The following is a 23,446-nucleotide window of genomic DNA, read 5'->3' on the forward strand; positions in this document are numbered from 1 at the left end:
CACTACTGAAGATCTCACCCGACGCTTTCTGTGGAAATGGGAAGTGTTCTTTGCCAGGTTCTTGCAGCCTGTTCTGAGGAATGGACTGCACCGATGACTGCAGAGCTTCCTTCTCAAAATTATTCCATGAGCTCCAGGAATAAGACCGAAAGAATCTCATCTAACAGGCACGAATTTGAAAGTGTCTTCTCTTCTAACAGGCACCCTGATTCCATTTTGCACCCCGAAGGGAAAACAGGACAATCCGTGTATCGCACTTCTACGTGCAGCGCTTTGCTTTGGGATTACCCTCATTGTTCGAATACAAAAATCCCGTTATAAAAATGCTGCGATATCGAGTTAATATCATTAATCCTACACCGCGGAGCTCCGGATCTTTGCCATTCACCATTCAGGTGGCGCCTTCCCTCCACGCACACACAAAGGTAGCGAACAACAAAGCCCCGTGCGAGCGGGGCAGCGGCTCGGAGCAGCATGTGGGTGTGGGAAGCGGCGAGCGGCGGCGGCCGCGGGGCGCTGGGGCCGAGGCAGGCGCTGGGCTGCGGCTGCAGTCGGTGCGTTGCCCCTTTAATTGTGTCCCCAGCCCTCGGGCGTCTCTGTCCAACGCCCACGTCAGCAAATACCTTTTGTTTCTCTCCCGTTCGGGCTCGCAGGGCTCGGGGCTGCGGGAGCGGCGGCGCGTCGCCTGGAGGCACGGCGAGCCCCGAGGCGGAGCCGGGGATCCCGCAGCCACCGCCCGCTCCCCCCGGCTCGGCGGCAGCCGCCCGCAGCACCCAGCCGGTGAGTGGCCGTTCTGCTTTGCGCTGATGGGAAGCACCGGGCGGGCGTCGGGGCTGACGGCGGCTGCGAGCGGGCGGCGGCGAGGAGGGCGCGGGGCTCCGCAGCGGCCGCGGGCGCCTCGGGCCGCCCGGAGCCGCTCGGTGCCGGCGCTGCCGCGTCCCCGGCGGGCGCCATTTGCAGCCCCGGGCGCGGACACAAAGGGGCTGCGCGGGGCGGGCGGCGGCGAGAGGGGGCGGCGGAGCGGGGGCGCTGCCGGCGGAGGCGAGAGGGAGCGGCGGGACGGAACGGGAGCGGGACCGGCCGGGGTAACCACGGGCACCCGGCGGCGGGCGGGGACACGGGGGGCTCTGGCGGAGCGGCAGCCGCGACTCCGTTCCCCGGTACGCCCGGCCCGGGGCGGTCCGTGCGGGCGGAGGGCAGCGCGCAGCCGGCCGGGACAGGCGGGCGCTGCGGTCCCCGCGGCGGGAACGGGACCGGGAGGCGCCTCCGCGCTGGCGGAGCGGCTCCGGCGCCGTCGGGCGTCCCGGGCTGCCGGGGAGCGAGCGGCCAATTCGGCCGGGCGGGCGGGTGAGTGACGGCGGCCGCGGCCAATGCCCGGGGGCTCGGGTCGGGAGGGCGGCGACCCCGGGGCGCTGCCGTCGCATTCGAGCGGTCCCGATGCGCCGGGGCGGAGGCTGTGCCCACCGTGCACCCGCGTCAGCCGCGGCTCTGCCCAGGGCGCCAGGGCCAAGTTCTTTTGCAGAGTCTGAGAACCATCATGGCTTGGTCGACATAATTTTCCTTCTTTTGGGATACGGAGTAATCCCGCTGGGACATCTTTTCACCTCTTTTGGAGTTAAGTTTCTTCTCTCTTGTTATGCAGAGTAGCGGCCGCAGGGAGATTGGAGATACTCTGGGAGTGTGATAGCGCTTTTTAAAAGAGCTATCTCTTTAAATTAGGATTCAGCATCATTGATTTAGATTATCATGATGATGTTTTTTTCCTTTACAGCAAACCTTCCTGTTACTCCCTGCCTGGAATGGAGATTTCTTCCCACCAGTCTCACCTCCTGGAGCAGCTGAACGAGCAGCGGAAGCAGGACTTGTTCTGTGACTGCAACATCCTGGTGGAGGGCAAGGTCTTCAAAGCCCATCGCAATGTGCTGTTTGCCAGCAGCGGCTACTTCAAAATGCTCCTTTCACAGAGCTCGAAGGAGACGAGCCAGCCGACAATAGCCACGTTTGAGGTCTTCTCTCCGGAGACGTTCATGGTCATCCTGGACTTTGTGTATTCAGGGATATTGTCTTTAACGGGTCAGAATGTGATCGAAGTCATGTCAGCTGCCAGCTATCTGCAGATGACAGATATCCTTAATGTCTGCAAGACCTTCATTAAGTCCTCATTGGATATTAATGAAAAGGAAAAGGATCATTACCTCAGCCTCTCGGCCAAAAGTGCGAGCACTGAACCCACCCCTGCCCGCCCGGCTCTTTATCGCTCCAGAAGGAAAGCAAAGAGCAACCCCCGGCGTTCCTACTCCATCCCGGATGAAAAACCCAACGGGAATGAAAACTCCTGGAGCAGTTACAGCAGCTACCTGTCCTCACAGGTGATCCTGCAGCGGGCAGAGACCCAGCTGTCCAAAAGAGGCAGGAAGCAGAGCTCCACGAGGAAGCGCCGCAAGCACCTGGGGCTGTCGCAGAGCCGGGAGCTGGGAGGGTGCAAATCGGACAGAGCCGAGCGAGCCGGAGCCTCGGATCCCGCCCACATCTCCCAGGGCAGCGGAGAGGAGGCCGAGTTTGATGCCGAGAACGACGTGGAGCAGGATGACTTTGGATATCATCCCGGGGCAGAGGCCGGAGCCAAGAGGTGGTCGGTTGCTCAGCTAGAACAAGAACTTTCCAGAACTCCTGAGTTCATGGAGTTAAAGGCAGAAGAACTGTACACCTCAATGCCCACAATTTTAGGGGTCATGAGTAGCTGGAATGAAGGTAAACAGAAACAGCTTGGAAAAGTTTGGTTTTATTTAGGGGAATTCAGGTGGTGATTTGGAAGGAATTTGTATGGCTGCATGGAAACCAAAAACCTGCCAGGAATGATAGCTGATTTTATCTGCTCAATTTTAGTGCTGACACTAAGATTGTGAAGCCAGAACAGGGCACGGGAATTGGAACGGGACTGACCCAGGTGTTCTGTACATTTCAACCAAAACATGCCTGATTATTTGGGCCCAAGTGGAGTTTAATGAAGCCTTAAGGGCTGTAATTGCCTTGGGACCTGAAGGACTGAGTTTCTCCAATATCTGGCAATCACATAAGTGTTTAACCTCAACCCAATCCAAGTCCTTCACATGAGAGGTCCTGGCATTGCTGGGATGTTGCATTTTGGGTCCAACCAGCCCAAACTTCTGCCATCACCTGCCTGAGAGGGTGGAACAAAGCTGACAGCTTTATTCCCATGTGCATTCCTTTGGAAATTGACCTATCTGTAGATCATAAGTGCATATTCTAAAGACATCTTTATAGATCACCCAGAGATTATAAATGTCAAAGCTATGAACCATTAGCTGGTGGAAGAGTCAGATATGATGGCTATGTATAAACAGCTGCATATTTATGATAACCTTTTTATCTAAAAAATGTTGTCAGGAGGAAAACACTATCAAGTGGTCAATTAACATATTAAATAAGAGTAAAAATGCAAGCTGGGGGATATACAAGATATATATTGAACAAATCTATATCCCCCTTATTTATAAAACCATATTTTAAAACTTATTTTTAGTTCAATTACTCTCAACGATATCTGTCTTATTCCATGACATTTCTAAATCAACTTATCTCAAAGTTTACATAGAAATACATATTTTGTAAACCTTCTATCAAACTTTGGAAATTTTCTATAAATCCATTTCCCACATCCCCCAAAGCCTGTATTCCATGTATCATTATATGCTATATAGAATATAATACATACTTATATAAGCATCCAAATAGCCCAAATATTGGGGATTTTTCCTATTTAAAGAAAACTTTAGCTGTAATGTATTTTAAGCTGAAAACTGACGAGAGTGCAGTGAGGAAGCTGTGTGTGCTGTGTGCCCTGTCCCTGCTAGGTGACCTGCCCTGGATGCATTTCAAACATGATGTAATTATAATATATAAGCATCCAAATATTGGGGATTTTTCCTATTTAAAGAAAATTTGAGCTGTCATATATTTTATGCTGAAAACTGATGACAGTACAGCAAGAAAGCTGTGCTGTGTGCCCTGTCCCTGCCAGGTGACCTACCCTGGATGTATTTCAGGTGCCCGTTCTGCACCCACGTGATGTAATTATAAGCATCCAAATATCCCAAATATTGAGGATTTTTCCTATTTAAAGAAAACTCAAGCTGTCATGTATTTTATGCTGAAAACTGATGATAGTACAGCAAGAAAGCTGTGCTGTGTGCCCTGTCCCCACTAGGTGACCTGCCCTGGATGTATTTCAAGTGCCCATTCTGCACCCACATGATATAATTATTATATAACATAATACATACATAAGCATCCAGATATTGGGGATTTTTCCTCTTTAAAGAAAACTCGAGCTGTAATGTGTTTTGAGCTGAAAACTGACAAGAGTGCAGTGAGGAAGCTGTGTGTGCTGTGTGCCCTGTCCCTGCCAGGTGACCTGCCCCGGATGCGTTTCAAACATGATGTAATTATAATATATAAGCATCCAAATATTGGGGATTTTTCCTCTTTAAAGAAAACTCGAGCTGTCATGTGTTTTGAGCTGAAAAGTGACGAGAGTGCAGTGAGGAAGCTGTGTGTGCCGTGTGCCCTGTCCCTGCCAGGTGACCTGCCCTGGATGCATTTCAAGTGCCCATTCTGCACCCACATGATATAATTATTATATAACATAATACATACATAAGCATCCAGATATTGGGGATTTTTCCTCTTTAAAGAAAACTCGAGCTGTCATGTGTTTTGAGCTGAAAACTGATGAGAGTGCAGTGAGGAAGCTGTGTGTGCTGTGTGCCCTGTCCCTGCCAGGTGACCTGCCCTGGATGCATTTCAAGTGCCCATTCTGCACCCACATGATGTAATTATAAGCATCCAAATATTGGGAATTTCTTTACTTAAAGAAAATTTGAGCTGTCATGTATTTTACATGTATTTTAAGCTGAAAAGTGACGAGAGTGCAGTGAGGAAGCTGTGCTGTGTGCCCTGTCCCTGCTAGGTGACCTGCCCTGGATACGTTTCAAACATGATGTAATTATAATATATAAGCATCCAAATATTGGGGATTTTTCCTCTTTAAAGAAAACTCGAGCTGTCATGTGTTTTGAGCTGAAAAGTGACGAGAGTGCAGTGAGGAAGCTGTGTGTGCTGTGTGCCCTGTCCCTGCCAGGTGACCTGCCCTGGATACGTTTCAAACATAATGTAATTATAATATATAAGCATCCAAATATTGGGGATTTTTCCTCTTTAAAGAAAACTCGAGCTGTCATGTGTTTTGAGCTGAAAAGTGACGAGAGTGCAGTGAGGAAGCTGTGTGTGCCGTGTGCCCTGTCCCTGCCAGGTGACCTGCCCCGGATGCGTTTCAAGTGCCCGTTCTGCACGCACACGGTGAAGCGCCGGGCGGACCTGAAGCGCCACCTGCGGTGTCACACCGGGGAGCGGCCCTACCCCTGCGAGGCCTGCGGGAAGAGGTTCACCCGCCTGGAGCACCTCCGCAACCACTTCCAAACGGTAGGAAAACCCAGCAGCCTTTAGGAGATTTGGTTTAGAGTTCAGCAAAGACTCTGCTCGCTGTGAAAGTGGGAATTAATTCGCTGGTGGCAGCTGTGTAGGCATCTCCAAACTCAGCACCAGAAAAGCAGCGTGTCAGCTTGAATTATTTAATTATTCATTATGATTATTTAATTATTTATTATTTAATGTGGCAAATTGTATTTAAAATTTAATTTTTTAGCACAATTCAGCACATTTTCTGTCAGCACAATGGGCCAGGACAGAGTAATAATTGACACAGATTCCATATTAAGAAACCCATGCTTTTATACCCTAGTTGGCTACAGGTGGACCTAACTGGTCCTTTAATTAAAGCACCATCATTACCATTTGTTTACACATGGTAAACAAATCTCCTTAACACATTCCACATGCTCACAACACCAGGTGCAGCCAGTTAAGAATTGTTTCTCATTCTTTTCTCTGAGCTTCTTGCAGCCTCTCCCAGAGCGATGCCTGGGAAAGTCGTGCTGCTCTCTGTGACAATTTTCATGGTCTGAAAGCAAAGGATGAAGGCTGAATGTGTAAATGTGGAATCCTTTCAGATCCACCAGGCTGGCAAGCTGATCTGCAGGAAGTGCAAGCAGCACGTGACGGAGCTGACGGGCTGCGTGGTGCAGCAGGGGACGCGGCGCTACAGACTGTGCCACAAGTGCTTGGCAGAGGCCAACTTCGACAGCATCCCCGAGGATTTCAGTGCAGCTGAACATTCTCCTGTCTCCTCCACGGGAAACAAACGGCCCAAATGGGATTTGGAGGAGGAGCAGAAATCAGATGAAGAGACAGGGGAGGAGGAGCCCTATAATTTGGTTGTCCGACACAACAGTGATGATATTCCGGATGAGGTAAAGGAAAAGGTGAAGCCAAATCTGAGGTAGATCTTGGTGGATTTGTTCTTGTTGTGGTCAAGGTGAAATGACTGGTGTCCCACCAACTAATGTTGGTATACTACTTTTAGGAAGTATTGTTAAAATTCTGTTCTGAGAAGCAACATTTGGACTGAAACAAGCTGTTTTGCAGACGTGGAACGGTGTAATTGCTTCTAAATGTCATCCAGAAAGTACTGAGGATCAGAAAACAGCCTGAGTTGAAAGGGACCCACAAGGAACACTCAAGTCCAGCTGCTCACTTATTATCTGGAAATTATTTAGAAGAATTGTTTTATATTTCATCAAAGACTTGCTCAGAGTTCCTGCTCGTCGTGGAAGTGTGAAGCAGTTTACAGTTCTACAAAGGTTCTGTAGGATACAGATTTTTAAAAACCAAATATTGCTAATTTGCTTTGGAAAAACTCTTCCTGAGGTGAGCAGCTGAGAAATGTTAAACCACTCTTTTTTTTTTTTTTTTTTTTTTTTTTGCTGATATTGTAATTAATTTGTACATAACACATCAGAAACTTCCTAAGAAAGGAGCAAGGGAAACAAGTGGAGTTCTTCCTGCTGAAGAACCTTTTTACCTTTGTTTTCTCAGTGAACTTTACAGCTTCTTAGAGTTGAGAAAAGCATGATTTAGGAACTCCCACAGCCAGAGTAGAGTAGGTGACCAGAGCATCTGTAGTGCACTTGGATAGTATGAATTTGCCCTTTTTTTGTACTGTGAATTTTATAGAAAGATACACCAACGTGGTTCCAAGGAAATAAAAGTGCAATCACTGGAAGTGCAGTTGTCAGGTTTTTTTCCATTTTTTTTTCCCCAGGATTGATGCAAGATTTGCTTAAACCCATCTATCTTACTCTAGGAATAAAGAGGCCAAGTCCCTTGGATTGCAGTGGGACATTTGTGACTTCAGATCATGGAACTACTTTGGAAAGGTTCTCCTGCTCGTGTAACTTTAGGGTGCTTGACAGCATAAAACCATTTTTTATAGCACAATTTCCCTCAGAGGTTAAGCAGCTCTTGTAGTCCTGGAGTCTCTTAAGCTTTTTCAGTTGTTTTTATTTCCCCAGCCACTTGGATCAGAGAACCTCATTTGGTAGAGAAACTAAAAATGCTCACTATTAAATTATTAAAAAAGAAAAGCTCAAGGAGTGCACAGAAGAAACCTTCTGCCTGAGAGCAGAGAATGGCATTCCCAGTGGGTACTCCTGATAAAGAGCCACTGTTTGGTCTCGTGTCTCATTTGATGCTGTGTTTCCTTTCCTCTTAGCAGCATCTGTAGCCTGAGGTTCCTGCCAAGAAAGCAGAAATTCCCCACAGAGAATCTGAGAACAGCCACATTGATGCACATCCAGGTTCTGCCTCCAACAGCTGCCATTAAATTTGGCAAAAGTGAGAATGGGGCAAGCTTCTGTAAGAATTCCCTAATGCTCTCCCAGTCTCCAGCCTTTTTCAGTTCTCCTTGAGATTTGTACCTTTAGTAACCACCAATGCAGGTCTTTTCCAAGTAGTTCCCCACTCTATCCCTGAAATTCCTACATCTGCAGGATCTTCTGGAACCCCCAGAAGGGTTTGCAGCCTAAGGGTGTTTTTAATCACCCACTTTCAGTGGCCTCCTGTAAAGCCCTGGGAGAGCAGCACTGTGAGCTGACACTTGCCACTGCCACAGCTGTGCAAATGGACCAAGGTGAATTTAAGGCCTGTTTTATAGCAAGTACTTAATAAATACTGGAAAAAAATAGATGAGTAGCACTTACTTAGTTAATGCCAAATGTTTTCCTAGCAAGCTCCTGTCAGCATTTCAGGAAGTAGAGCACTTCAGTGTGTTACTATAGCCTGAGACTGATCTTGGGGCACCTCAGCGTTTGTCTGCAAAGTTAAAATTTAACCACATAAATTTATTTTCTCACATTTTAGAGAGCTGGGCTAAAGGAAGGCTGCCCTCAGCTCCTATACCCACCTCCCCTCAGTTCCTTGTCCATATTCCCATAGCCCTGGCTCAGGTCCTTGCCCAGTTCCCCTTAGTCCCTCACCCACTGACCCTCAGTTGTGTCCATCTCTCCCCACACCACAGTCCCTCGGTCCGTGTCCATCTCCCCACACCCCCACTGACCCTCAGTCCGTGTCCATCTCTCCCCACACCCCCACTGACCCTCAGTCTGTGTCCATCTCTCCCCACACCCCCACTGACCCTCAGTCCGTGTCCATCTCCCCACAGCACAGTCCCTCGGTCTGTGTCCATCTCTCCCCACACCCCCACTGACCCTCAGTCCGTGTCCATCTCCCCACACCCCCACTGACCCTCAGTCCATGTCCACCTCTTCCCACACCCACAGTCCCTCGGTCTGTGTCCATCTCTCCCCACACCCCCACTGACCCTCAGTCCGTGTCCATCTCCCCACACCCCCACTGACCCTCAGTCCGTGTCCATCTCCCCACACCCTCACTGACCCTCAGTCCGTGTCCATCTCCCCACACCCCCACTGACCCTCGGTCCGTGTCCATCTCCCCACACCCCCACTGACCCTCAGTCCGTGTCCATCTCCCCTCAGCCCCCTCTATAGAGAACAAAAGCCGCCTCAACTCGACGCCTGATTGGCCGAGCGCAGTCACGTGACACAGCCAGCCAATGAGGTTCCAGCGCGGCGCCTGAGGGGCTGCAATGGCGGCCGTGCCCTCACTGGCCTTGAGGCTCTGCGTGAGGAGAAAGAAACCCCAAGTTGTCAAAATCACATTTATTTTGTACCATTAAACTGGCGTGTTGCAATTCTTACTGATAAAAAGAGTCTGCTCACCTTAGTAGGGAACAAAGCACAAGTGTAATTCATTTGTGTCTCAATTGTCTGGTCAAGATCACTCCCAAAGCCATTAATTGTTTCAGTCCAAGTTTTATTTTGGCATTGAGGCTTGCTTAAAAAATAAGAGAGGTTTTATCCCTCAGTCTTTACAGCATGGAAATAAAACCAGAACTATTTAAGATGATTTTACAAGATGACACACCACAGCAAGGCACTTGGAGCATTTATGGTAACAGAGCAGGCCAGGCCTATGCTCCTCACACTTAAATTAAAACAGCAGGCAATGCACATTTGCCATCCTGTGATTAAAAAAAAAAAAAAATCAAAACACACTTTTAATTATTTTTGATTCAGTCAAGTCCATAATCCTTTAACATTTAAGGATTGTCTGTACTGTTCTTTTTAAAAGACAATTAGGCTGATCCAAACCATGCTTTTTAGAAAAGACTCAATTTTTACAAGATCCAGCTGGGAGTGAACCCAGGGAGAACCTGGGCCATCCCTTTCCATTCCCTTCCAGCACAGCAACAAAGCTGCCAACTTTTTAGAGTTATCATAGGTGATAAAAGGATTTCAGGTACACAGTCACATGTTTTAAGATTTCACGTGGCAATTTATTTACAGCAATTCAGCACCACCTGCTGGCATGACTTCTTTTTAAAGTAGCTTAAAAGATGTGGTGGTTTGTTTGTTTAATTGGCATCATTTTTTAGCTGTCTAATTTTAAACATTCAGATTTTTTTCCCCCACATTACAGCTGAGCCACTGCAGCTATTTTGGATTTATGTAATATGGAGGAGGGATGTCAGCTCAGAATTAGAACATGAAATATGCAAATGAAATCAATCTAGATGAACATTATCTCCTGCCACGCTGCAAAAAGGGAGTATTTTAGTTATCAGCTCCAATTTCTGTATTTCATACAGCCCCCAGTAAATGTACCAGCCTGAAAAGCTGCCAGCACTCCTGGGACTCCTCCAACCTGTACCAACCTCTCCTCCATACCCCCCAAACCTCAAATATTTCTTACTCTCTGTCTCAGTGAAAACAGCCTGACATTCCCTGCAATGACTCCCTTTAATTTGTGATTTTAACTGGCCAATTCCTCAGTTTTTTCACAGGGATTACAGTTTTAGGGGGCTTTTGCCAGATGATGACCAATATCCACTCAACCACACCGCTCTTGCTTTAAATATCAATGATGACAAAGACTTCTGGCTTTTCATCTTCACAGATCTGCATTGCTGAGTAAGTTATGGCCTTGACCTCTGTGCCCTAGAAAGAGACACAAACCATAATTTAGAAATAAATCATATCCCTTTTACCAGTTCAGAACCCCCAGTTCTCATCACTTTCCTCAAATGCTATCCATTTTTTTTTTCCCCAAAAAGCTGTAGCTGTATTTGTTCTGATGAATAAGGAAGTTGCCACACTAATGGCCAGGTCAAATAGTGAAAAGGGAACTCTTCCCTTATTTTATTGCCTCTTAATAGCACAAATTCCTTCTCTTACCTCTGACAGACCATCAACATTTGCTCTGCTAAAAATGACACAGAGCAAGACATCAGATTTTGCTTCTAACAATTCTTTAGGAAAAAAAGAAAAACTAAAAAGCAAAAACTGACTAAGCAGAAATGTGTACCAATAGTGTGAAACCCAAAAACATAAATTCTGAATACAGATTGATTTTCTGTGTTACCACCATCACAAAAAGGAAGCCAACTGAGTTAAATTGTTGAGTTTGAGGAAATGTCATGCTCAGTTTCAGGGACACAGTCACCAATCCATGCAGGAAGTGAGATCTTGAGTTCAGTGGTACTTCAGCCACGTTTATATTTTGATCTCTGCAGAACTGAGGTCTGATTTAAAGGACACCACACCTCTCCCTAACATGGAAAAGAGGAACCACTGCCTACCTGTGGGTGTTTGTCTAAAGAGAACTCTTCTCCCCACCTGTAAAGGCAAAAAAACACAAGAGAGGTGTTGTGATTTAGGTAATATTTCCCAAATATTAGTGTAATTCGTTTCAGTGATGAGCACAGAACAGTGAGATTTCATTTAAAGCCTCAAAGGAAGCAGGCAAAGTGCACAATCCATTTTCAGCCAAGGGTTTAAGCTCACCCAATTGATCTTATTTTGAACTGCCTTCGGTCAATGTGAAGCACTTTCACTTCCTGCAGAGAGTGGGAGAAGTGTGTCAGTCACACCTTCCACCTTCAGGCCACTAAATCCCACTTACAAAGGTTGTTTCCCACTGTTTAAACACCTTCCACCAGCCCAGCTTGCCCCAAGCCCCATCCAGCCTTGCCTTGTATTTTTTGTGTTCCTTTTCCCCCTAAAACACCATTTCATTCAGAGCTGGGATTATCAGGGAACAGCTTTGTCCTACAAATGGAAAAAGCTGAATCCAGAGCACTCACCCTGGGTATAAAAAACTCATCAGCACTGAATTTATACAGCCACTCATCCAGGAAATGGAAGAGAAGAGACAACAGGTCATGCCCTGTGTGGTTGAAGCAGAGATTGTCTCAGCAAAAAACATTTTTAAGAGCACCTGAGATGTTCAGGAGATTCAGATAACAATGCTTAATTATATTTTAATGAACTGCACTAAGGTTATGTGTAAAGATTGAGATTTTTGGTGTCTTCTCCATAGGAGAAGTGCAGTCCTCACCTTCTGCCTCTACCTCCACTGTATCCACAGGTTCCACTGTGCCTGTGTCTGTCATGTAGCCAAACATGGCCATGGCACACTGCTCAAAGGCTTCTTCCAAGGTGTCCCCCCAGGCATGGAGCCTAAAAACACATGGAACACTCACTGGAATCAAAAACCACATGGAACAATCACTGCAATAAAATACTGGATCACAGCAAAAAGAAACAGCCCCAAAGTCACATGCAGGTGAGAAATCAGAACATGGAATAAGCAAAAATCACCTGGTTTTTCTAGAAGAAGTTTGTCAGAAGAGTTTCTTGGGAGAACATGGAAAATAAATGTTTTAGCAGCCACCAAGAAAGTTTTTTCTTAATGTGGCTAATTGGGGTCTAGAAAAGTAAACCACACAGAAGAAATTTTGTTTAAAAGGAAATTTCAAAAGACATTTCCAAATAACACAGGGGCTTAGTCAGAAGCACCACTGAAAGACTAAAAAAGAAACCCAACATAATTCTATGGTGTCCCAAAAGCAGGAACAAAATTGACCATATCAAAGCACCCAGTGAGTGAAATTTCAGAGCTCCTCAAGGTGTTACATCTGCAAAGTGTCCTTGGCTGTCACTCCAGGCTTAAAGCAGTGTAAGAAACAATCAATTTGTCACCCTGAGAAATCCCAGTTGCCCACACTTACTGCACGTCTGCTGTGTGATCCAAATCTGAGGGGAAGCAAGAAGAAAAGGAATGATGTCACCAAAAGTATTTATAACATGAGGATTAAAATAGAAATAACATAAAGACCTGATTTTCTAACAGAACATGTTTGCATTCATCTGTAGATATGACAAATCCATTTTGTAGTATATTAGAAAAATTGAGCACAGGTGGAATTTTGGATTATTTCTGCCAAAAAAAAACCTTTTAATATGATGATGTCAGTGTAGGCTGCTGTAACCCAATAGGCTTCCACAAGTTAACTGCAATAAAAAGAAACTTTCACCAGGAGTAAAGAGTTTATGCTGAAGTCTGCAGGACTGAAAGTTATTCATGCAGAGGGTGAGATTTGCAAATATTTCCAGCTCAGTGAGGAAATCTACCTGTCCACACCCAAAAGCAGCCATTATGCAAAGAGAAGAATTTAAAACATAGGACGGAATATAAAATAATAAAATAGAAGGCAAACTTTACTCGTGGAGCACGATTAACATCCCATGCATCCAGTTCTACATGAACCTCATTTATATTTATTCAGAGGAAAGAAAGAAATGCAAACTTCCAGCAGAACTAAGTTGGGATGGGAAATAAATGCTCACTTCAAGTGCAGAATTATTCTGGTGCTGTTTCAAGAGATCACACACTATTAAAGGGTTCTCAACAACAATCTCTAAAGCAAACAAATTCCTCTGGGTGCAAAAGAGGGATAAAACCTCCTGCAGTTATGGAAACTGCATGGCTGTTGTGGTGTGTCACAATTCCTGCACTTCTATCCAAGTAAGACCTGAACCCAGCCTAAAAATATAAATTCTATCAGAGATAACAGAGGCTGTCCCTCCAGCCAGGCACAGAAACAGGCAGGGAATGTCCCTGCCTTGAGCTGGCCCTTGGGCTGCCATCCACATCCTCTTAGGAGACATTCAGGGGTGGGCAAAGGAGATAATGATCTTAAAGTAGAGTCAAACCACCACACACAAACCCAGCACACTTCTACATGAGAGGTAGAAAAATTGCTAAGAGGAGGAAAAGTTTTCAGGGTGAGACTGAAGTAATTTATTTCCATCGTGATCTTGTTTTATTTTTTTCAGTGGCCACAACAAGAAAAGCACAATGAAGAAAACTGCCTTCTCATTTCTAAATTTCCTGTTATCTTCCTTCACTCACACCGCACCATGATAATATTTTTAATATAAAAAAATAAAATAATTTAAAAATAAAATAAAAATCTGAATTAAAAATTTTAATTTTTTTAAAAATGAAAATACTCACATTCATATTTCTTGCAGAGAGGGGGGTACTTGTCTTTCACAGCCTTCTGCTCCTGGGTCAGGTTGTAGTCCCTATCCTCGGCTGCCATGGCTCCACAGGAATTGGATCCCTCCCTCCCTTCCTGCTGCTGGGCAGAGCCAGAATTCTCCTCCCTCCCTTCCTGGATTCCCCACGGAGCGATTCAACCTGTGAGAACAGGGAGGGTTCCTCTCAGGGCTAAATTCGTGCCATTGCAGCTGCTTTGTGTCAAACTGGCAAGTGAGGAAGTTCAATCCCACACCCCTGAAGTGATGTTTGCTCAGCCAGCAGAGCCAAGGGAAAATATTCCTCATGGGAATTGGGGGCTTTGGCCCTTTCTAGGGGGAATTGGGTTTTTTCCTCCTTGTGTACACCGAGCATTCCATTCATTCATAAATAATAAAATACAGCTGATGGGAACAGCTGGAAGGTGAATTAAACTTCTATGCTTTAGGTTAATTTTAATTTTTGAATAAATTTTTTTGCATTGTACATCACACACCTGAAGTGTCACCGCCCCCCAAACCCCCTGATGTGACCTTACAGAGGATTTTTCTTCAGGAAAAAAAAAGTTGTGTTCTCTTAGGACAAAGATTACATTTAAAGCTCCAAACCTCAAAGCACAAATCCAGCTGGCACCCAAGTACCAGGGGTTTCTGTGTTCCTTTCTGGCTGATTTCTAAAATAAAACAAACAAACAAACAGAACTGTATCAACTCCCCCATTGAAAAGTCAGATTCTCACAAATTGCTGTTTTCCTGTTCGTTTGTAAATCCAACAAACTGAAAAACCCCATTAACTCCAGGCTAATTAATTTTCCTCTCCAGATTTCCAGACATCATCACCACTCTTTTAATATTTTTGTGCATTATAAGAATCATCCACAGCTGAACCCAAACAACACAAATAATTTACAGATACCCCTTAACTTTTACACAGGAGTTGCTTCTTACTCCAAGGCTAAGAAACGAGATATTGGATTTCCAATTCTTAATTTCAGCTAAAATCTAAGTGTGTTGGAAAGAGAAGCCTGCAATTGAGAACTCGGGGTATTCCTTGAGGAATAAGTGCAGATATTGATTTGATATTTGATTTTAAACCTGTTAAGCCTCAGCTGTGGACAGTCAGGTCTCGGGTTACCCTCAGCAGCCGAGCAGAACCAGCAAATATTACACCTCTAAAACTCACCGCGGCACTGAATGGTGGAAAAAGGGAAAATATTCGTGATTACAGAGAATTAATAACGCCGAGGATCCCCGATGGTGTCAGGGCGGCCCTGGAAGGAGGCCTGGGCCCACGCACGCACCGGTCCGGTCCACTCCCGCCCCGATACGCCCTGCCCACGTCTGTGGTGACCGGAGGAGCCGCAACCACCGGTTCTTCCAAACCGGGGACCGGGAGCGAGAACCGGAACCGAACCGGAACCCCGCCGCCCTCAGCGCGGGGCGCGGCCCCTTTAAGAGCGCGCCGGGGGCGCTCCGGAAAATGGCGGCTCCCGCGGGGAGCCCGCCCACGTGACCGCCGCGCGCGCTCCCGTCCCCGCCCCCTTGCCCTCCGCCGATTGGCCGGCGCCTCCCGGCGGCGGGCGCTGATTGGGCGGCGTTGGCGCGCGAAGGGGTGCGCGGCGCCGGGAGCCGCACGCAGCGGGGGCAGGAAACAATAGACGGAGCCGCGGCCGGAGGGGTCGGAGCAGGGAGCGCCGGAACCGCCCGCCCGCCTCGCCCAGCCCGCCCCGCCTCGCGCCCCGCGGCCGCCGCGCTCCCCCCGCCCCGCCATGGCGGACAAGGAAGGTAAAAGCTCCGTATGGGCGGCGCGGCCTCCGCCGTGAGGCGCGGGGTGGGCCCCCCCCGCCCGGTGCAGCGTGAGGGGAGCGGGGCGGTGCCGCCAGGGGGCGCGCGGGGGCGGGGCCTGAGGGGCCCCCCGGTCATGGCCGCCACTGCCTCCCCGCGCCCGGGCACCGACCGGGGAGAGCGGGCCGGGCCGGGACCTTCTGCCCGGCCCTGTGGCCCTAGGAAGGGTTTGTGAGGCCGGGAGAACCGGGCCGTGCCCTGCGGGGGGAGCGGGCGGACAAAGAGGTGTCACCGGTGTCACCGGCCGCTGCCGCGCGCCCTGAGCGTGCCCCGGTTCGGCCGGTGCGCCTCCGTTCCATGGGTGAGCTCCGGTTCCGCGGGGGTTCTCCCCTCCCGTGGGCGAGCTCCGGTTTCCTGGGGGTGTTCCCGTTACCATGGGGGTGTCCCCGTTCCGCCGGTGAGCTCCCCCAGGTCTGCCCGTCGCCTTCTCTGCACCGGAGGCTGGTGACAGATGGGCCGAGAAAGTGTTTGAGAGCGACAAGGCAGCAGAAAGAGCCGTGGGAAACTGGGTTTTGGGCATAAGTAGTTCAAGGCTGCGCCCAGACCGGTCTGTTGAAACAGCAGTTGCTGGATCTCCTGGGTTTAAACATCGTTTCAAGTCTGGGTTTTGCCTCCCTGTGCTCTGAGTCTCAGAATTTTACTGTGCTGCTCTAACATTATTATCATCCAATCATCCCGGAATGGGTTGGGTTGGAAGGAACCTTAAACTCATCCCATCCCACCCCTGCCATGGCTGGAACACCTTCCACTATCCCAGGTTGCTCCAAGCCCAGTCCAGCCTGTCCTGGGACACTTCCAGGCATGAAATCTGACATAGTTAATATTAATTCCCAGCCATATATGCAAAAAAAAAAAGGATTAGTGTGTGCAACAGGGTATTTTTAACATTTAGTGACTATTCTAGTAGAGCAAATAGCCAACCAAGTGTGATTGATGTACTTGATTCTAATCCATTGCCTGCCCACAGTGCTGTGTGTCTGTAAATCCATTTATAAAGAATTAATTGTATGTATTTTTTGAAAAACCACTTCAGCAGCCTTTGATGATGCAGTGGAAGAGCGTGTGATCAACGAGGAGTACAAGATATGGAAAAAGAACACCCCCTTCCTGTATGATCTGGTGATGACCCATGCCCTGGAGTGGCCCAGCCTGACTGCCCAGTGGCTTCCTGATGTCACCAGGTAAAGGGACCCCTTTAAAGCAGAATAAACAGCAAATCCAGGATTGGGCTGACTTTTAGGTTGAGATCACAGAATCCCAAACTGGTTTGGGTGGGGAAGGACTGTAAAGCTCATCCAGGGATGCTTTCCACTGTCCCAGGTGGCTCCAAGCCCTGTCCAGCCTGGCCTTGGACACTTCCAGTGATGTGGCAGCCACAACTTCTCCTGTGCCAGCACCTCCCCATCCTCAGAGGGAAGAGATTTTGTGATCCCTGTTCTGTTTCTCTTCCCCTGCAGACCTGAGGGCAAAGATTTCAGCATCCACAGGTTGGTGCTGGGCACCCACACCTCAGATGAGCAGAACCACCTGGTGATTGCCAGTGTGCAGCTGCCCAACGACGATGCCCAGTTTGATGCCTCCCACTATGACAGTGAGAAGGGAGGTAAGAGCCCCAAAAAGGGGGATTTGAACCATTTCCCTCTTCTTTTCTCAGTAGAAAATTTGTCTTTTCCTAAAGCTCAGGCAGCAAAGTTCAGATTTTACATCTAAAAAAATTTATTTCTAAGTGGTGCTTCCTTAATAGACAAATTCTCTGTTTGTTGAATTTGTTCCTAATTTAATATTTTTAATGATGAAAACAGACAGTAGAGGTTAATTGCAAAAATATTTGTGTGTGGGAAAACCTCTCCCTTCCCTGTTTCTGAGGAGCTGACCTTGAGTCCCACACAGTGCTTTTAATTGGTATTTTTATTACCACATTTGCCTTATGTAAAGTCACACAAAACATTTTTACACAAACTCATGTCAAAGAATATTTTTATTTCAGGGGGGGGGTGTAACATTTTAAACATTCCCCCTTTGTCAGTGAGTTCTGCTACCTGATTCCTGTCCCAGCCCCTCTGGGCTGAAATTCTGTTTTATTCCATCTATCAGACTTGAATTTGATGCTTTGAAATCTTTGTGGCTGTCCCAAGTTGGACATTTCTCCTGTTTGCTTGGCTGAATCAGTCTTTCCACCTGGTGAAAGTCCTTCATGATCCAATGTTTGCTCTGCTTTTTACAGGAAGATTGGATTGTGCAATGACTATTTTGATCTTTGGGCTTCTTAAAGTTGTTTATGCACACAGGATTGTCTCATAAATGTGGGTTTCTAGTCTATTTTAGTATTTCTCAAAAATACTTAAAATTAATTCTAAAATAATCTAGAACCCATTCTTTTTGCCCAAATTTTGCAGCTATATGAATTATTAAGTTATTTTATGTATAAAGACAAGGGATATTTGCAATTTTAGGACTCTGATACAATTTGTCAGTTTGTTTTTACCACAACTTGGTCTATTCTGAGAGCTTGGTAGCAAACCTTGAACCAACTCTTTGTGCCTTGCTCTGAAACTGGCTTTATTATTCACAACTCTCTTTTTTCTTAGAGTTTGGAGGCTTTGGCTCAGTGAGTGGAAAAATTGAAATTGAGATCAAGATAAACCACGAGGGAGAGGTGAACAGAGCCCGTTACATGCCCCAGAACCCCTGCATCATTGCCACCAAGACTCCCTCCAGTGATGTCCTGGTCTTTGATTACACCAAACACCCCTCCAAACCAGGTCTGTGCTCAGAGAGCAGCCAGCTCTTCCCCCATGCTCAAAAAAAGAGTTAAAAGTGGTGTGGGTTGCCCCTTCTTTAGGATTTTAGGGATGTGTGGGTGTTTTTATGAAGTTTAAACAGGTATATCCAAATACATCCTTGGAAAAGGAAACCTTCCACTGGTTTTGTCACCTCACTGTGAGGTATTTCAGGTGGATTTTTGGAAATTGGGATTGCTTTGGTGGGTAACTGAGCTCTTACCCTGATATCCTGTAAATATATTAACACTCCTTTACCTATGAACTCATCAAGGTTGTTTAAAGCAACTCCTTCTGCTGCTTGTGGGGAGGATCAGAAGTGCCTTCCTCACTTCAGAAATGCAGCTGGAGATGATAAGGGGAAGAAAAATATCCCACCTTGTATTTCTGAGGTTTTGGGGCAGTAACAGCTGAGCTGCAGCTGGAACTCAGGCCAAAGCCTGGAGGTGGCTGCTGGGTCAAAGTAAAGTTTAATAGCCTTCATGCCAGCTCTTCCAGGATGTGCTGGGGATGATTCCAGGCCCTGGAATCCTTACCTTGCCTTGTTGCAGATCCTTCTGGGGAGTGCAACCCCGACCTGCGGCTGCGTGGGCACCAGAAGGAGGGGTATGGGCTCTCCTGGAACCCCAACCTCAGCGGGCACCTGCTGAGTGCTTCTGATGACCACGTGAGTCCCTGGGGCAAACCTGCTCTTGCTGTGCCCTGGCTTTGACGGGGAGGAGGGAGAGAGAGTCTGAAGATGTAAATTTTTGACTTTTTTGTTCCTTTAAAGACCATTTGCTTGTGGGATATCAGTGCTGTTCCCAAAGAAGGCAAAGTGGTGGATGCCAAGACCATCTTCACGGGCCACACAGCCGTGGTGGAAGATGTATCCTGGCACCTGCTCCATGAATCCCTCTTTGGATCTGTTGCTGATGATCAGAAGCTCATGATGTAAGTGGGAGAACCTTTCCCAAGTTGCCCCTCAGGTTTTCCCATCTCCATACTCAGTGAGAGGAGGTACAAACCTTTGTTCATTTCGTGTTTTCCCCTCCCAGCTGGGACACCCGGTCAAACAACACCTCCAAACCCAGCCATTCCGTGGATGCTCACACAGCTGAGGTGAACTGCCTCTCCTTCAACCCCTACAGTGAGTTTATCCTGGCCACAGGATCAGCTGATAAGGTACTTCTGCCTGCACCTTGGAACATCCTGGCTCCCCTGCTGGGATAGATGTCCATGGTGGTTGCTTCAACAAAATATTTTTATATTTTTTTTCCTAGACTGTTGCTCTATGGGACTTGAGGAACCTAAAACTGAAGCTGCACTCCTTTGAGTCACATAAAGATGAAATATTTCAGGTATAAAAAAAGCCTTTATCTTTTATCCTCCCAGACTCAGTTCTACTCAGCAGCCTGGAAAAGGAAAGTGGTTCTTCTACAATATACTCATATTCTATTCTTTTATCTGCTTATATTTTTCTGGTTGTTGTTGTGGACCTGCAGAGCTCCCATGCAGAAAGAGAGTCCAGAAAGGGATCAGGGCAATGCTCTGGAGCTTTAACCACAGCAGGAGGATGAAATGGTAGCAGTGCAGAGTCCATTAAATTATTCATGGCAGCAGATTGAAGCAGGAGGCCCAGGGAAATGGCTGCAGTGTTTGCATCTCCTCAGCCTGGTCCTGCAGGAAGCTTTAACACTCTCTGACAAAAGATAATTGCTGATTTTGCTGCTGTAAATAGAGAATGTTCACTCCATGGGCAGCACCTGCTTAGCAGATTAAATATTGCCATCTCCAACTCATGCCTTAATCAGAGGAAAAATATGTAGAGGTTTTTTTTAATGGAGGGATTATCAGTTCAGACTGTGTTATGTCTAAATAAAATTACAGAATCCTGAAATGCCACATTAGTGGGCAGAATTCTGTGTTCCTTCCTAATCCTGTGATCCTATTAGAGGTGGTGTGTTCTGGAGAGCTTTATCTCCAGCAGAAGCACTAAATGTGAGCTTTTGGGCAGTTAAGCTTAATTACAGTGATTTCTTTTCATGTGAGAGCTGTGCCTGCTGCTGAAGGAGTCTGTGGGTTCTGTTTGTGCAATCCTGATTAAGATAAGGAGCAGCCAATTCCCTTGGAGCTGTTTGCACTGGGGAACACGTGAGTTTTGTTAGAGGAAAAGTTCCAGGTGGCACCTTCTTGGTGAAATGTCTTTTTTTGTGTGTGAATATTCACAATTCTTCTGTGATAAAGGTTATTTACACTATTTGTATTTGTGTTGGTATTAAATTGAGTTTTTGTAGAGCTTTCAGGGTACAGAATGAAGTGTTGGGGAATGTTACAGCTTCTTAAAACTTTAAATTTATCCTTTTCTGCAGGTTCAGTGGTCTCCCCATAATGAAACCATCCTGGCCTCCAGTGGCACAGACCGCAGGCTAAATGTTTGGGACTTGAGGTAGATCCCAAATTCTTCAAAATATTACTGATTATTGCATCACACCTCAAACCCAAACCAATCCTCACCCTTTCTTTTTTCCCCTCCCTTTGTTTGCAGTAAAATTGGAGAGGAGCAATCCCCTGAGGATGCTGAGGATGGTCCCCCAGAGCTCTTGGTGAGTCTTTTCCCTCTCCTGAATTATTTTCACTTATTCCTCACCCTGCAGTGCCAATTTCAAACTATTCCCCTTTTTGTTTCCCCAATCCCAGTTTATCCACGGTGGTCACACTGCAAAGATCTCAGATTTCTCCTGGAATCCCAATGAGCCCTGGGTCATTTGTTCTGTATCAGAAGATAATATCATGCAAGTCTGGCAAATGGTGAGTTGTTAGGGAAGGTGCAGGTGGGTGATGGTGTTGGAATTCCTGGATTTCAGCATTCCTGCTTTTATTTACAGCCCTCAGAATTACCCAGTTTGTGGCACTGCTGAAATCTCAGAGGGGCAGTGGAATCCCCTTGAGCTCTGGCCAGAGCAGTGGTTTCCAAATACTCAGGAGATGTTTTGTGTTTAAAAAAGAAAAGGAAGTGCTGGTGCAGAAGGAAACTTTTCCCTTCTGTGTTGGAATGAAAACAGTGTGTGAGCACCAAGGATGAAATTGAGGTTTCTGTATTATTTCTTCAAGAATATTTGAGATTTCATTCTCCAGAGATGAAAAGGCTGCTGGTGAACAGGAACAGTTTGCTGCCCCCCCATTCCCAGCTCTTGAAGGTTTTGGAAAACAATCTTGACCTTTGACAAGACCATTTTCCTAATTTTTTTTTTTTGTTTATCTCTAAATTTTGTTCTTGGCAGCTTTCTTTGTAGTTCTTCTAGAAAGTGCTGCTGAGTAGAGGATTTGAAAACAAATACTTGAAACTCTTCTGTGAGTCTTGCAGTGGACTCTCCTTTTTACAGGACATTTTTTTCTCTCCTGCATTTATGGATAAGGTTGTTTGTGTTGCTGCTTTAATGTAAATCAGGGATTGGGTGATCCATATCTGCAATTAAAAAAATGACCAGAACTTCCTGGGGGTGGAATTCTCTCCAGAGGGTTGGGAAAAGCTCCCTGAGTGTCTCCATCCCTGTCTTGCAGGCAGAGAACATCTACAACGATGAAGATCCCGAAGGAAGCGTGGATCCAGAAGGTCAAGGATCCTAGATGGCAACTTCCCCCAATTTTAGTCTTTCTCCTTCTCTTCCCTCTCAGCCCTGAGATCGACTTAACACTGGTTTTGAGACACACACGTTGACTTTGTGTTCAGCCATCCTCCTGCAGACCCCACCACAGGCTTTTCCACCCCCACCACCCAAAAAAGAAAACCAAAAAGGGCTCAGCCCCCTCAGCCAGGTCCCTGCTGTGGCTCCTTGGCCAGAATTCCTACAGCTGCCTCCTTTATTGGTCTGGCTGTCTCTTTTGAACTGCCTTCATCACACAGCAAGCTGGAGATGAGTTTTGTTTCTCTCTCTGCTTGCTGCAGCCACAGGCTTTTGCCTAATTTAAACAAAAGTTAAATTGGCAGAGCTGCCCGAGTGGGCTTGAGCCAGCAGAGATGATCTGAGTGTTAATCCCCTGACAGCTCAGAAATGGTGTGGAAGGTCTTGGCCTCCTCAGTACAACTCAGAAACCTTGGAATTCCTTTAGTTATCTGTCCTTTGTGGCTTTTTCTGCCTTTGCAGATACAAGATTTGCAAGTTCTGACTTGAACTGAAACTTTTCCTTTTTTTTTTTTTGTCTCTCCTGGCAATTCTGGGTTTTTCATTCCTTCCTTCCTTTCCCTTTCCTCCCTCCTGCTGGCTGCCAGCAATTTGGTTTTAGCTATTCCTGCAGAGCCTCTCTCACCTGCCATTTTTTTTGCTCTGTTGTGTGTTTCTTGAGCTGTGTTTTCACATAATGTTTCTTTCCTTTCTGTGAAATGGTTTTGGAAAACTTGGGGGAGCCCTCAAGTCGTAAAAGGTGTTTGTTTGTACCAACGGGTGACCCCTCAGCAGCCTTGGCAGCTGGTGGAAAACAAATGAATTGTGGATAAACTCACTTTTTTTAGGAGTTTAGTCCTTGACCACAAGGTCCTGCACGTCTTCCACTCGGGTGTCCAGTGCCACCAGCAGCCTGTTCCCTCCATCTCCTTGTGACTAATTGAGTGTAAGTTCTTCAGCTGGAATAAAGTTTTTTCTACATAAATGCTGCCAACTTTGAGGAGTTTTGTGCTCTTTCTGCATTTACTGCTTTGTTGAGGGTATTTTCAGGGTGGTCTCTGCCTATGTGTGTGCATGAGGTAATTTTTAAGACATCAAATTGGATATTTCTCCCCCTCTCATTTCTGCTGCTTTGTGAAATAAATTAATGAGCACTCAAACAATTGTTCTTCCCCTCAAGCCCTGCTGCTTTCTGCACTTTACCTCTGCCTTTAGCCCTTTCCACGAGTGTTTTTGTTATCCTGCAGCATGATTTTGACACAAACACCTCAGTTTGACAGACAAATTTGGGCCTTTGAGA

At 46.7% G+C, this 23,446-nt stretch overlaps 3 protein-coding genes and 1 long non-coding RNA gene across 8 annotated transcripts; 2 read left to right on the forward strand and 2 right to left on the reverse strand.

The window, feature by feature from the left end:
- The first annotated feature begins 1,799 nt into the window (after positions 1-1,799).
- LOC132338676 (zinc finger and BTB domain-containing protein 8A-like) lies at positions 1,800-7,201 on the forward strand. 2 transcript variants are annotated; one of them, XM_059868426.1, is made up of 3 exons: positions 1,800-2,751; positions 5,333-5,502; positions 6,090-7,201. In XM_059868426.1, exons 1-3 carry the CDS (start codon positions 1,800-1,802, stop codon positions 6,420-6,422), a joined length of 1,455 nt encoding a protein of 484 aa, XP_059724409.1. In that variant the 3' UTR covers positions 6,423-7,201. The 2 variants fall into 2 exon arrangements, with proteins under 2 accessions (XP_059724409.1, XP_059724410.1); XM_059868427.1 differs by lacking the exons at positions 5,333-5,502; positions 6,090-7,201 and adding an exon at positions 4,431-5,321.
- Positions 7,202-7,458: 257 nt separating this feature from the next.
- LOC132338682 (uncharacterized) lies at positions 7,459-8,312 on the reverse strand. The gene is made up of 2 exons (XR_009489505.1): positions 8,178-8,312; positions 7,459-7,712 (listed from the first exon to the last, which is right to left on the reverse strand). It is a non-coding gene; the product is annotated as an uncharacterized LOC132338682 (long non-coding RNA).
- Positions 8,313-9,292: 980 nt separating this feature from the next.
- ZBTB8OS (zinc finger and BTB domain containing 8 opposite strand) lies at positions 9,293-15,381 on the reverse strand. Of its 2 annotated transcripts, XM_059868434.1 has the most exons (9): positions 15,061-15,378; positions 14,487-14,551; positions 13,855-14,040; positions 12,566-12,590; positions 11,893-12,014; positions 11,639-11,721; positions 11,340-11,392; positions 11,135-11,171; positions 9,293-10,493 (listed from the first exon to the last, which is right to left on the reverse strand). In XM_059868434.1, the coding sequence occupies exons 3-9, from the start codon at positions 13,940-13,942 to the stop codon at positions 10,407-10,409; spliced, it is 495 nt and encodes a 164-aa protein (XP_059724417.1). In that variant the 5' UTR covers positions 13,943-14,040; positions 14,487-14,551; positions 15,061-15,378; the 3' UTR covers positions 9,293-10,406. The 2 variants fall into 2 exon arrangements, with proteins under 2 accessions (XP_059724417.1, XP_059724418.1); XM_059868435.1 differs by lacking the exon at positions 11,340-11,392 and having other exon boundaries at positions 15,061-15,381.
- A 124-nt stretch (positions 15,382-15,505) lies between these two features.
- RBBP4 (RB binding protein 4, chromatin remodeling factor) lies at positions 15,506-23,140 on the forward strand. Of its 3 annotated transcripts, none has more exons than XM_059868431.1 (12): positions 15,506-15,662; positions 16,756-16,903; positions 17,180-17,325; positions 18,311-18,484; positions 19,054-19,169; positions 19,275-19,435; positions 19,540-19,666; positions 19,765-19,842; positions 20,854-20,930; positions 21,030-21,087; positions 21,182-21,292; positions 22,046-23,140. In XM_059868431.1, the coding sequence occupies exons 1-12, from the start codon at positions 15,647-15,649 to the stop codon at positions 22,109-22,111; spliced, it is 1,278 nt and encodes a 425-aa protein (XP_059724414.1). In that variant the 5' UTR covers positions 15,506-15,646; the 3' UTR covers positions 22,112-23,140. The 3 variants fall into 3 exon arrangements, with proteins under 3 accessions (XP_059724414.1, XP_059724415.1, XP_059724416.1); XM_059868432.1 differs by having other exon boundaries at positions 15,550-15,662; positions 16,759-16,903; XM_059868433.1 differs by lacking the exon at positions 15,506-15,662 and adding an exon at positions 15,867-16,023.
- The last annotated feature ends 306 nt before the right edge of the window (positions 23,141-23,446 follow it).

The sequence above is a fragment of the Haemorhous mexicanus genome, chromosome 27, assembly GCF_027477595.1.
Source record: "Haemorhous mexicanus isolate bHaeMex1 chromosome 27, bHaeMex1.pri, whole genome shotgun sequence".
Lineage (NCBI taxonomy): Eukaryota > Metazoa > Chordata > Aves > Passeriformes > Fringillidae > Haemorhous > Haemorhous mexicanus.